The sequence below is a fragment of the Montipora foliosa genome, chromosome 1 (assembly GCF_036669935.1).
Source record: "Montipora foliosa isolate CH-2021 chromosome 1, ASM3666993v2, whole genome shotgun sequence".
Classification (NCBI taxonomy): Eukaryota; Metazoa; Cnidaria; class Anthozoa; order Scleractinia; family Acroporidae; genus Montipora; species Montipora foliosa.
In genome coordinates, this window is record NC_090869.1 from 67,060,877 (window position 1) to 67,075,427 (window position 14,551).

Below are 14,551 nucleotides of genomic sequence, written 5' to 3' on the forward strand. Positions count from 1 at the left end.
ACCTATCAAAGGGTAAATTGGAGAGACGTCATTTGCAGACGCCCAAGGAAAAGTGGATGTCAGCACAAGTTCCTGGTAAGAAAAAAAAGAGCCTCCTCCACAATGGCATTACAGTAAAACGCTATTTAACCTGATTACTTGAAGCAGTGTGAAATGTGCCTGAATACTGTCTAGCATTTTACTACTAGTGTTTGAACTTTACCGTAGATTTGTGCTGCAATAACTAAACACTTTAAAACCATTGCTCAGACCTAATGGAAGCAGATATGTGATACTAAGTAACCCCAAGTTGGCATCAGGCAATTAGCATTCTGCTCAATGTCTCAGAGTGTGCAAACAAACTCAGCCCTTTCATCTGATCATCACATCATGTTAAGATAAAGCTTTATAAGTCACCAATAATACTTCAAATTACTTTCAAACACTTGCCATTAGCTCACAAGACAGTTACAAGATTGTTATTGCTTAATACTGGTATATTACTGTTTTTTGCTGACTCACTTGGTGTTGGTGTTGAAGAATTTAAGTCTTTTGCTGTCATTTCCATCAGCCTATCCTGTGCCAGCCAGCAGTTACAAGGAAATGTGTAATGGTTTCCATATGATGGTACATCGACCTCAACTTCTTTCACATGCAAGCCTGTGCCATACTCCATATGATCGTGGCTAAGTTTGATCCTCTCTACCTTTAAAAACAATGCCATCAAAATTAACAATGTTGTTTAACCATTAGCGTCAAATTTGTGATGTGAAAAAGGGTATTGAAAGTCGTTTTGTCTTGCAAAAGAAGAAACATCATTCCTAGCACTGCATGCTCCTGTCTTCTTGAACCAGGATTGCAAACTAAGAATTATTATTATTATTATTGGGCCTTAAGCCCCAGTCTGGAATGCAGGATTTATTTGTTTCACTCACACACAAGTTACAACTGAAGGCGAACCACAATGAAAGTATAAACAATAATCAGACAAAGACCGAACCCTTAGAAGAAACCACTTATTAGGACTTTAATACAGAGCAAGTTACAATTGAGTGTTTCATAAAACCAAAAGCAAAGTAATTACTTTGGCCAATCAAAAAGGACTGAGACAATCCAGTAAACCAATCAAAACTCGAAGTAATTACATGTAGCCAACACAAAGCACAGGAAAATGTGCACGCGCGAGCCACGATTGGTTTTGGTTTCACTTCTGATTGGTTGAAAAAGTGGTGCGAGAACTTTGAACCAATCATTGAGTAAAGTAATCATAAACCAAAGCAATTCGCTAATTACTTTTGACACTCAATTGAAAACCGCTCTAAAATAAGGTGCTGATACAGCAACAATGCAACAATGACAGGGAAGCAGGGAGGGTACAGTGGTGAGAGCACTCATCCTCCACTAATGAAACCCAGGGATAATTCCTGGAAATGACACCGCACGTGGGTTGATTTTGTTGGTAATCGCTACACATACTCTGCTCCAAATAAGGTTTTACAAATGTACTCCTAGTACTGTTTTTCCCATCTCACAAAAAGAAAAAACACCAACATTTCATTTTGTTCAGCTTAACTTTTACTCAAGCCCCAATTAGTAATTAGCACTACAAGTATGTAAAACTATATGCTTGAGAATGGAGTAATAGTTGTTATTATTACAGGATTTCAGTTGAAACAAGAGAAAAATACCTATTTACAGTTTTCACTTTTCTACCTGCCTAATTGCTTTGGACAAAAAGGCGCCAACAAAAGATTGCTAATTAGCCCTTTATTTCAGTTCAAACCAAGTGTTTATCCACCTAGCAAATGTCATTCCCAGGTACAGTACTTACCTTTCCAATATCAAGGGTGGTTACCATAAACTTGTATTCCTGATCTTTTTCAAAGCGGTTTTTCTCATCTCCAGCTTGTCTTAACTGTATTTTGGCTGTGCTTCCTTTGGATCCAAAAAGTTGTATGTACACATTTCCATCTGCTCCATTTCCTTTGATTTCTCCAATTTTCATTTTAATATTGTACTTCACTAAGAGGATAAAAATCGATAGAATAACAACATTATCAACTGAAAATTTAAAAAAAATGCAATAACCTGCATGCAGTTGACCTACTGTATAATTATGGTGATTAATTAAACTGCTCACCAGCTAAGAAAGAAATGATTTTTACCACAATTGCTTGTAATCTCTCAATCTGATTGGCTACTTTGCCATTGTCGATAAGAGTCTAGACAGCGCTGTAAGCATCATGCTCATGTCAATTTGTCACGCAATGTAATAGCCAATCAGGAAAGCCCATTTTGGGAAATAAACCAATCACATTGCGAGAAAATTATACACAACGCTTGCTCTTTCTTAGTGACATGATTTTGGTCATCCTCTGACATAAAAACTTGCTTTGGCGTTGAATGTTGTGGTAAAAAACAAATCGAAAGTAGTTCAGCGTTGTCTGCACTCTTATCGACAATGATATTCGTCATCACAGTGGTCAAAATTTGTTGTGGACTCACTCGGCTCCACCTCATGAATCCACAACATTTTGACCACTGTGATGATGAATATAGTTGTCGATAAGAGTACAGACAATGCCGAACCACTTTGTTAAAGCTACCATTGTAGCTAAAAATAAAGCAAAAGTACACACTTGGAAAACTTTCGCCTCCAAAGTAAATCACACAAGCTTAAGCAAGACAGTCTGAAAATTCTAGTTCTCATTTTCCAATTGTGAGTTACTTATTGGTGCTTGAACTAATTGGGAAAACCATAATAAAGTGAAGGTGTTCATCTGCTCACCATTGACATCAGGAAGGCCTGATCGAGGATCTGATGGTGTACGCTTCTTAATCAATGACGATGTACGCGGAAGGGTTGTAGGTTTTGTTGGGGAGGATTCTGTTTTAGAAGAGCTGGCTGGTAGGACTGCAAATCAAACATGTCTTGAAGGCAAACTCAGAAATTTTAAATAAAGGAGTATCCCTTATATATAAAGTGTAGAATGCAAAATTCATCTGATTTTAAGCATGATCAACCACAATATAATAAGTATTGTCTTGTCTTAATTGATTAAACCTTAATTCTAAAGTGCATGGCCACCATTCTTGAGTAATACAAGGGAACATATTCATTCCAGATTTGAGCTTAACAACAAAGCAAGAAAGGCAAATTTGAATTCACCCAAAATAATATGTTGAAATACAGCATCCATTTTGGTAAAAGAGGCTTTAATTAAGTAGCTTGTATTTGCTGTCTATTTAAAGTTGACTTTCTAATGTCTTTTTCATTTTGCAGATATTGACATGACTGTATCATTATATACTAATAATATGATATTATTTTTGATCCTGCTTTTTCAAGAGAAGGTGATGGTGGCTGGCGCTGATCAGTGGTAACATGGCAGCCACCCATCCTAACCGCGCAGTTTAAATAGGTTGTGGATTACAGCTCTCCCTGATGGAGACAAAGTCAAAAATTCCAAAATATATTTGTGGAAAATACCACAGAAAATTCCCGCACAAATATAAAATAAGAACTTCAGCCAAATCGATCCTCCTGTCCCTGACAGCTGGCTTAGTTGTTAAAGTAGTCATCTACCCTGGCTAAAATAGCAGGCTAGTCTTAGAGTAAAACAAAGACTAAGACACAGTCTTTAACCACAGGTAAAATTCATTCAAAAAAAGGCTGGCTACTTACCTTATGTAGCCAGTTTCTTCAAAACATAATGACAACCCCAGTTCCATTGATCATATAATTATACAAAATTAATGATGGCTAGATTTTACCTGGAAGTTCAGTGCCACTTGATATTCTACGTCCAGTTGAAAATGATGAGGATCTAATAGGCATAGTTATGCTTGATATTTTTGTTCCACTGCCTGTTGAGCTCACTGAACCACTACTAGAATTTCTTCCAAAGCTACCAGTACTGAAAGTTTGCTGTAACGAGCCAGTGGTGCCTGTATCAGAATCGCGCTTTTTGTATGGAAATCTTTCGGCTTTGGACTCTGAATTGGAATCTCCATTCATCATATAAATTGTTCGTTTACTATTTGTTCTCTGTTGTAATGACTCTGTTCCATTCATCATATTTCCATTCACATATTCACCAGGTCCTTTAGAGCTTTCAGAATACTGCCGCTCTATTCTTGTAGTGTATCCATCTCCACTTATCGTGTGAACTTGTCGCACTTCACGCCGTGTGAATGACTCATTTCTTGGTGATTCCCACTGCATCATCAGTTAACTTACAAGTGCCTACAGAAAAAAAAAATCAGTGCTTGACACCAACTTTTTTCAATACATGTACAGTAGCCTTAAAGTAGCTGGCGGGATTGTTGGTGTGGGAGGCAAATAACAAGTGGCAAAGCTGCATGAAGAATGGGGAGGAGGGGGGGGGGGGGGGGGGCTGGGATTTTAATGGATTAACACAACCTCTATATCTACTCAAAAACTTCCCCATTAATTAAAATGACATCCAATGTTGTACTTTCTGCAAAGTCTGGACATTTGAGCTACATGTATTTACTTTCATTGCAAATGCCTTTAGCATTTGGACTCCCTGTGCGTTTAGGAGCACAAAATTTCAGGTCAAGGTTGTGATAATCTAATTATGGTCGGGACAAAGTCCTATGCACTGACAAAATTGTTGAGTAATTATTATTAGTATTATTGCATAGGTGATTTTTGAATATCATTGGCCCTGAAAAGCCCCTATGAGTAGTGGTCAATTAAGTATGTATAGCATTGCAAATCTCTGCACTGATTGGTTTGCACTTGAAGTGATTATGATGCAATAATCACGTAATCTTTTTTTTTTTCCTAAATGGCCCCAAGCCGTTTTGTCCAAGCGACAGACGAAGAAGTTAATACTTAAAAGAAAATGCATAAATTTATTATTGTTCAAATAATCACCTATGTAATTATGCCAAAACAATAATTATCACTCTAGTCTCGGTTTTTATTCACCGATATTCACCTTGCCTTGGGCGAAAAATTGTTAAAATGTTAAAATTGTTACATTAAGATTGTCATAACACTAGATAATTTATTTATGAAAAGAACCGGTCATCTTAAACACACGCCAATCATGCCGGATACATCATATTTGAAAAAAACGGTGCAAGACAAGATCGCTTGTATGCAAGTGACTATTTATTTAATCACTTTCACCACAGCAGAGAAACAGGCTGTGGTGGGGGTCGCACAACAGAGCGAGGCTCCAAATTAAGTGCCCCTTTTTTACCCTCAAAACCATGATATACCACAGAAGACAGACCACAACACCGGGAACTACATGCCCTACCAAGTGTGTTTACGTCCCACAGGATTATGAACATTGAAGGGTTGTGAGACGGGACCTCCGGCTTATCGTCCTTATCCAAGAGTACTAGAGAGTCTAACCATTTGCAGATGTAATTACAAAGACAGAACTTTCCCCTCAGTGTATTTAAAGACCCTGATTGTCGGTCCGGCCGGAGTTGAACTCACGATCTCCCGCGTGACAGCCCGGTGCTCAACCAACTGAGCCACCGGTGCGCGGTATTTCACGACTAAAACACTGATTAAGTTGAAAAGAAAAGTGATTTCAAAACTTTATTAAATTAACACTGTGCAAGATTTCCAGAAATTGCCACAATGACTATTTTGATCCAGTATCGACTTGACTTATTGTAAACAATTTGGCAAATTTAAATTCAAGTCATATATCTATTTGATGCAATCCAAAAAAACGTTCCCATGGATGGTTATCGTTTTTTCGAACTAAAAATTCCAACTTGCCACCTATTTCTTAAGCCGCATTAAGCACATATAGGAAGCTAAAAAAAAAAAACACGAGTTTGCATGTTGGAGCTAATTGACAACGGAAAGGATTAATACATTTCTGAAAGTAAGCTTAATCTTCCTAATACTCTTTTAAGTAAGCTTATTAAAATATATTGAAAAAGATTGCATCAAACTTAGCAATAAGACATTTCACAAATTAGCACATACTATATCTTCAAGAGAAATCGCAGGTGTGTGAAATCATGAGGCTGAAACAAAACCTGCAACTTGCCAAAATTTATCAACATCAAAACGATTCCACGCCAGATTCTAAAATTGCAGTCACAAAACGGGTTGCATCCTGACTTAATCTCCATCAATGTAAATGGCGATCCTAAAAGGCTGGAAATCGAGTTAATCTGAGTTGTTATCATTCAAAACCATCTCACAAACTGCGACAATTCAAGTACTTTGCCTAGCGCTGTCTAAGTTCTAAGTCGTGTAGGGGTTCTGAAAAACAGCTGTTTACCGTTGATGACCGTCGCCGATTTCTGTTTCTCGAATGAGATGTTTTTGAGTACACCACTGAGTCTGTTTTGTCCATGTTATATTGGAATCCATTCCTAGACTATGAATTTAACGGCAATTACGTTTGCATTGTTTATGCTTGCCGAGTTTTCGCTCATGTTTACTGAGAATCAAAACACACGGCTACAATACCTTGCTGTGTTCTGGAACTGACAGCGTGAACTGGAAGCCGAAGAAAAGAAAATTCACGCAAATAAAGTAACACAACGCATTTATCACAAAGAAAAAATTACCTTCGATATGCACCAACGTCTCGAGTAGGCCAACAGAACTTCGTGATTTGCACCGCTTTGCAGGACTTCAGCTCAACCGAATCCAAATTTTTTTGCCCGCACGCAAACTCACTTGACAATTTTGACACGTATCAAATATCAAGTTACACGGTTAAGAGTGGGTTGGTTTACGTAACCCCACCGGTATTTGACTGTTTTGTGCTAACAATATGAGCAACTCTGTTTTGTTTATAAACTGAATTATCTGTCATTCGCCATATTGCATCTGCTGAAAGAAGGAGCGGTTGCAGAGTGCTTGATTCCAACAAGGTATCGTAGCCAATATAACCTTAATGTAATATGGTCTCCTGGGCGAGGGGAAAAGATTATTATCTGAAGAGAAAATAACGTGCTAACGTATAAAACAGTGGTAGCGTTGAAGGCGGGCTCTGATTGGCTCCGAGAAGCCTCCGAGCAACTCGCGTGAGATTTGCGCCCGAAAAAAAATTGTAAACATTGCAGAAATAAATGAGTTAATTAAGAATAAAATACAAACAGCGGAGATAAACATTTGTAAAAAATGCAGTTTAAATTAAGTTGACGTTTCGTTTGCTTGTCTTTCATACATTCTCAAAAGACAAGCATACGTAACGCCAAGTTAATATAAAATGAATTTTTTAAAAACGTTTTAAATATCTCCGCTGTTTGTACATATATATGTATATATTATGTATATGTAATTCACCGAATGGGAGGTCCATACAGGGGAAAAACTGTACCCGAGGTCTTAAGTACGACCCCAGGTAGACTTTCGAAAAGTCCTTCGTCAAATGTAGATGGCGCGCGGGTAAAATCACGCTTCGCCTGGGATCTTGTGGCAAGTCTAGGCCCGAGGCCGCAGGCCGAGGGACGTACTCAAGAAGTACGTACTAAGACTAAGAAGACGTACTAAGAAGTAGGACACAGTTTTCCCTATACGGACCGACCCAAGCCGGTGAATAACATCTTTATTTTTTCTGTTTTTTTTTTCTGAAAATGAGCATGGCAAACTGGTTTGCAAAAGGTCTTACTACGCGCTCTGCGTCGCACTGTCACAGTTGAAATTCACTTATAACTGAAAAAAGGCGATCCGTTCGCAAAGCTCAGAGAAAATGATAGATTTATAAAACAGAACTTCAAATATCTCTTGGTTCAATAAATACAAAAAAGAAACAGTTACATTTCATAGGAAGCACAAACTAAAGAATGATGTTTGAAAAATTCGTACAACTATGCGAATAATGTTCTACGTACTAAATGTTTTGCCTTGTTGAAAATGAAACGAAAGTTCTTAAAACAGGAGGAAAAAATTAGTAAAAAATAAGTTACTTAAACATCTCGGTCTCTGCCTTCATATCTTATTATTTCAAGTATTTATCTTTGTTTTCCGTCAAATACTTCTCAAATCAGTGCAAAACTTAGAAACTACACACGAAAAACTTTTTGACATTCGTTCATGCGTACTCCACAGCGTTGCTCTGTTTGTTGGACTATTTTAGCTGCGAATCCGTATTTTCTTAAATGAAGCAAAATAGAACGAGATTATAAAATAGAACTGCAAAGAAAATAAAGTATATTAACCAAAAAATTAAGCTGAAAGCTTAAGGACTTCTCTGCAGTTAGTCTGGTTTTTTTTTTTGCCAACAGTCCAAGAAAAACAACAACTCGAAAAACAACAAAGTGTTGTCAGCAAAATCATGTGAATATTCGCCTTTTTGAAGAATAACCAGGCCTTTTATTCCATTGCTGATGTTTTTTCTCTTTGCAACGGTTAGTAAGCGAAAACTTGCATTTTAAGAGGTAAAATCCAACGTTTCGTCGCGCCGTATTAAAAAAATATATACTTTAAGATTTCCCGCGAATTCCCGATCACCGGTCCGGGTGGAAAAAAACTGGACCGACCAAGAGCTCGTTACTAGCCAATCAGATTCAAGGATTTAGGATTCCGGCCCGCCGAGATGCTTCAGAAAAAAATAATTAGCTCTTTTTAACCGAGCAGGAGGTCTGTATGGGAGATTATTGTATGGTCGTGAGTACAGACCGAACGCATTGAGGTCTGTATACGCACGACTGAGGTCAAGATTCTCCCTTACAGACTGACTAAGCTCGGTTAATAAGATGTTTATTATATGGCAAACAAGAACAATTTTCAAGTGAAGCTATGATCTTCGCAGTTATGAACGCAATTGTGGCAATTGCGTAGAGACGCCTGAGCTCTGAAGCTTCATAGCTCAGTTGGTTAGAGCGTCGCACCGGAATCGCGAGGTCACGGGTTCAAACCCCGTTGAAGTCCTGAATTTTTCAGGCTTCAGTCTACGCAATTGCAAAAATTGCGTTCATAACTGCGAAGATCATAGCTTCACTTGATTTCATATCCGCAGTTCATATATGATTCATTTCATATACCATTCATCAAGAACAATTTTGACACTTTGCTTGCGAACGGCTATGAGTGGGGATGAGCTAAACTTAATTCTGCCAAAGTTTGCTCGTCCTCCTTAGCTTTTTTTCTCATCATGCGTTTTTACACTTCCAGAAATAAATATTGGTAGAAGAAAATACTCAATATTTTTGCATTTTAGTTCGCAACTTTTTCACCGCAAAACATTACCGATCTAGATGCCGGTCTAGATGAGAAAATCTAGACCGCGGTCAATATCGATTTTAACCAATTAAATTCGTGAATTTGGTAATCCTCGTGAGACGGAGCCATGTAATAAATATGGGTTATCGACCAAGCTTGTTCGGTCAAGATGGGTAGATATTGGCCAAGTTTTTTTTTTGCGTGTTAATTTCGTTTCGGTCCATAAACACGCAAAAAAAGAACGAGGCCAATATCCAGCCATCTTGACCGAACAAGCTTGGTCAATAAAGGATTTATTATATGGGACAAAACACCAAAAAATGATCTGTGATCTTGCGGGATAGCTCCATCTTGCCCGCTCGGGTACCCAATCACAGCGCGGGATTTGGTTCATCTTGCCCGCTCACGGAGCTATTGTGGTCATATAATAATTTCTTAATTGAGCTACGATGGCCGTAGAGCCATAGTTTGTACGATGTTATTTTTGAGCGTATGGCCGAGAGGCACTGAAAGTTGTCAGAGATTTTAAATGACTCGTTTAAAATCGTCTTTTTGTGCTATATTATCTCACTGTTTTAGAATATACTAAAATTTCGCGTCTCGGGAAATATCCACCACAAGCCAGTTGAAGTAGATTACAGCGTTTTAGACCGTGAAATCCTACGGCCGCGAGCCAAAGTTGTTTTGAAGGAAAACGAGAGAAAGTTTTGACGGATAAATGTATATAAAAGCATAGGAATAAAGCGCAGCTTTCTAAAATATTTGATAATAAAGTATTTCTTTATAACGACCAATATCAAATAAAGGAAGTTTCAATGAAAATGACGTCAGTTGAACGTCGAAATGTCGTCTGGTTATTTACTGTAACGTTTTGAACTTCCTTACTATGCCGCTATTAAGAAATCTTTTATCGCATTGTTTTATATAGTCACTTGCAATGTTCTAGAAACAATATTGAATTTAAAAAATTAAGGAGGATTAAATGAAATTATCACTTTTAAATTTGAAACTCCGTGGGTGCTTGCCACCCGTAAAAAAATACCTGCATATGTCATCACAGCGAAGATGATTGGCTAAATTCGAAAAGTGGGAATTCCAGATCGTTCTAAATGTCCTAACGACAGCTTCAGTAGACTCTCACCTCGAACACTAACTAAGACGAATGTTAAGTATTAATCCAAACATGTTTTCCTATTTCTTCGCTTGACATCTTTCTCCTCTTAATTTGATTTCAATATTGACAAAGGACTTATTAGACATCAGTCAGCCAATTGTATCAGTCGTAATTGTTAGCCTTTTCCCACGCTAAATCATCGTTTTCTCCTGCTCGGTTATGGTTTAAAACAATAAGGATGTTTTTGTTTCTGTTTTGACTCAAGCCCATGGAATGTATTGAAATTAGTGGCTCTTGGAAGGAATAAGTTATCACTCCGTCAGTTGCGTGTATCATCAGTGGGAAAGCTAACGCTTCAGTAGTCAGTTTAAAGGGTCAATTCATCATTACGGGCAGAACATAACATTTTCTATTGTCTACCCCAGTCAAATCGATAATAATAAAATTCCTAAAGTAATAATAGTTTTCCTTTCTTTTGCACACGCTCGTCGGTTTCACGTTCAGTTGTGTTAAAAAAGAAAACTGAACGGCCAGGAACGGGCCAACTTGAGTTGGCATCACATTCGCGTGAAAAATTCAACACAACGAGAAGCTTCTTTTAAAAAGGTTGTAATTTTAAATTCAAGGGAGACAGAAAGCATATTATCTGTCACTGAAAGAAATGACATGCAATCGATTCATTTGTTTTTGATTTTTGTAATTGCGGCAGTCTAAGGCTTCAATCTTTTCTACCAGAAGCAAAACCAAGAAAGTGTGGCTTGTTTACACTCTTCAGCATAAATACTGTCTCCTGAAACTCAGAACAGGTCTCGATTGCTAGTAGGGTTGACAGTAAATTTTCGCAGATTTCAATGGACTAGTGGTAAAACGTTGCGAAAACGTCAGAAGAGGAGGCCGACCCTGCATAACTAGAAGAAATCTGTTAACGGCTGACAAATGCCGGAGTAGTCTCGCACCTGCACGAATGTCATTGCAACGTATGTCGTGTTTGCTGACCCATTTAGATTACTTTCTAGCAATTGAAAACGATCGCTCAATTCAGAAAGAATGTCAGATTTGACCCAGCAACGATGAGACAAAACTTCTTGCTAGCTAAGTTACCTGTATGAAGCTGGTTATAGAATCGAACTTTGCAGTAAATTGCGAACATTTCATGGTCAACACAATTCATTCAGGACTGACAAACATACCTTGAAAGGCTTCTGAAGACTTCATTAACTTGAAGTCTTACAGCTTCCACCTGAGTGAAAAGCCCGGCTTTTCAATGGCAATCCACTTTTTCATGGAATTTAATTGCTCATAGAATTTTCGTGGGAGTAGCCTACGAGAAACCTTGTTGGACGCTTGTTCCACATAAATTTTTCATGAGGCTGTAAGATTTACAACAGATCCCTTGCTGTGACAGAACTGGTTGCTCGTCATTCCAACGCAAATTTTCAATTCTATGTTTTTAAACTTGATTGATAAAGCTTATATTAACTACATGAGGCTTAATTTTTTGTTTGTTACTTGTCAGTGATCTAAATTGCGAAATATTGACTATGCTTGCTGGCACGCTGAAAAGCCTGAAAAGCAAACGAGGACAAATTAAACAAACAGGCAATTAACTAAGAAACATGCAAGGTCAATTTTTTTTCTGGATTGTTCGGAAGCAATTTGGAATTTATCTTTTGTAAGTGTTTTCGAGTAGATAATCAATCGATAATCAAGTATTTGATGTCTTCCAAATTTTACTGGCTTTACTACACAAAGCTCTAGACTTATTCGATAAAAACGTGATTCTTATGAATTCTAGAGGGAAGGCTCTAGACATAACAGAGTTTGAGCGACAATATTTGCATCGGATACTTGCAAAGTCTACCTTTTAACAAAAAGTCAATAAAGTCGTCTAGGACATTTCTTCTAAATAATATGTTGGTCTGAGCAATGAATTGCACTGTATGTGCTTAAACTTTTCAATAGTTAATGGAACAGTTATATTATTAGTGTTTTGTGTTTAAATTGACCACGACGTCAAAACATCCAGTATAATTTCACAATATTTTTTTCATGAAGTTCAAGTCCATTATTTTAGTTCTGACTTACTTATTTGAATTCCTCAGTTCCTATAGATTGGTTTTTATCATGAATTTTATATTTAACAAGATTGTTTTACTTCATTCAATCGTTTAGTATATAGGGCAGTTTTTCCTCAACACTTTGCAACTAGACATGATAGCGTTTTGTTAATTGGAAAACAAGTTTCTGCAGCCGGCTAAGCTCAGCTTAGAAAATAAAAAGAATGATGGCACATAGCCTAATATCAGAGGCACCACGCTTCTGCAGGGCTGAGTTTAGATGACGACATCGTAAACTGACACAATTGAACTCGGGAGGTGAAGGAAACTTGTCCAGATGACACCGGCACAAAAAGTCCGTCTTAAGAAGAGTCGAAATTAGACACCAACTGTTTTTTTTTCTCAGACAGATGTGTCGTACAAACATTGTTTTCCAAGAAAATCGTGTTTGTTTTGTATTTTCAGTTTACCCTCATACTATCGGATTCTGGTAATGTGCAGAAGGTTTTAACCCGAAGTTAGGAAATCGGAAGGTAGGTCAGACACTCTAGTGCAAATAGCCTCTTTACTAGTTTAGGCTCTTCAGTCACATCTTCAGTGTTTAAAGATGGGATGAACGCACCGTTAGAAACTATCACTGAACTATCTTGTACATCATAAGCTATTTAATCAACGCAGAGTCACTGTGATAAGGAATAATCTAGCAACAAGGTTTCTCTAAATGATTCAAGGAAACCTCGCTGGTTATGTTTGTGTTCGCCAGTGGAAAGCGCCCCCTCTTTTCCCATTTATATTTGTTACCCTGAAATAACCCATCAACGATATTTTAGGCTCATCGATAACTGAAATTTTTTACGGAAAGCTTGTCACATATATCTTCATGATATGGTAATGTCATAAATTTTTAATAGCCAACGGAAAGCAAAATGGTCCTGCATGAAGCAACATCATCGACACCCTGCTAGCAGAGGCTTTCTTTTGCTTGCTCGATTTTGGCGTTCTCGAGAAAGGCTCTGCATGAATCTAGTAAGATCTTTATTGAATATGCACTGCATGTTGCCCTGATACAGTCTCGAACCCAAGCCTAATATGCCAGATCTCGCCGCCATCTTGGTTTTTCATGGTACAGCCGGCTCAATTATAACCATCGATTTTGTCACTGAAGGTACGCTTGCACTGGAATAACCGGTTTGACGAGAGAAAACAAGATTGACTAGTCCAGAAGCTCGGGCTGCGGCGGCTTCAAAGAGTTGACGCGATTCGGGCAGAGCCTACTTTTCTCCTCAGTAAAGAAAAAGACAAAAGGAGGCTCTGCTCGCAGGGTGCATCATCGATGAAGATTCTTCCCGGGAGATTCGCGTGTGTTACGACGATTTAAGTTGCTATGGAAATGAAGTCTTAAAAGCTCAATAATGGAACAAGGACTCTATTTTTTCTATTCAATGCCCTTTGAATATCATCCAACTCCACTCGTAACTGAGCTATTGTAATACTTTGTTCAGTACCGTAATTTCTCACACAATTCTTAAAACCATTGATTCTTAACAGAAAAAGACGTCAAAGGCTTTTACGATGCAATCATCTTGGCTTCTGCTGATAGGGATCTACTAGTGTGAATCTCTTGCCTTTAAATGTACACCGTCTGTTTAATTTTCTTCTAAATTGTACATAATTTCGGCAGCTTTTTTAGATTAGCTCCTTTCATTCCTTCAACGGAAACCAAGATATTCGGGTTTGAAGCATTTTTCGGTGAAATAGAGCGGGCATCAAAACTCCGAGTACATGTAAGTCATCTGACTCAATTTAACGACTACTAATCAAAATAATGATGGAAAATCATTACACTTATTATACTTCGAAAGGCAGTTTTATTCATTGTAGATGATTTAGAATTTTGCCACGTTGGAATTCAAGGTGAGTTTATAATACACTGGCGGAGAGATATTTTAATGATGGAGGTGCAAGGTAAAGCAATTTGCAGCCACTGGCAAGTTACTACATTGCACACGTTTTCATTGGATGTAATGAAATATTAAATTTGGGGTAATTAGCGTGTCATTTCTTGGCAACTTTGAGATAGAATGCCACAATGACATCCAACGAATTTTAAAACTGCTGCTACTGGTCGCGAAGCCCGAAGCTCAAAATGTAAAGAGCGAACAAGCGAGCATTCGTTCAATTTTTTAATTGCAGTCATATTAATTCATAGAAAACTGAAGAAAA

At 37.8% G+C, this 14,551-nt stretch overlaps 1 protein-coding gene across 5 annotated transcripts in view; it reads right to left on the reverse strand.

Moving 5' to 3' along the window:
- LOC138005844 (lipoxygenase homology domain-containing protein 1-like) overlaps positions 1-14,551 on the reverse strand; it is a 66,811-nt gene that overhangs the window by 51,826 nt on the left and 434 nt on the right. Inside the window, exons 1-6 of one of the 5 annotated variants that reach the window (XM_068852034.1) lie at positions 6,556-6,661; positions 6,455-6,484; positions 3,754-4,225; positions 2,768-2,893; positions 1,811-2,001; positions 502-685 (exon numbers count right to left, since the gene is read on the reverse strand). In XM_068852034.1, coding sequence (XP_068708135.1) covers positions 502-685; positions 1,811-2,001; positions 2,768-2,893; positions 3,754-4,207 — 955 coding nt within the window. In that variant the 5' untranslated portion in view covers positions 4,208-4,225; positions 6,455-6,484; positions 6,556-6,661. Of the gene's footprint in view, positions 1-501; positions 686-1,810; positions 2,002-2,767; positions 2,894-3,753; positions 4,226-6,263; positions 6,282-6,454; positions 6,485-6,555; positions 6,692-11,461; positions 11,600-14,551 lie in introns of those variants that run through there. The other 4 variants (XM_068852041.1, XM_068852021.1, XM_068852047.1 and 1 more) reach the window with 4 other exon arrangements.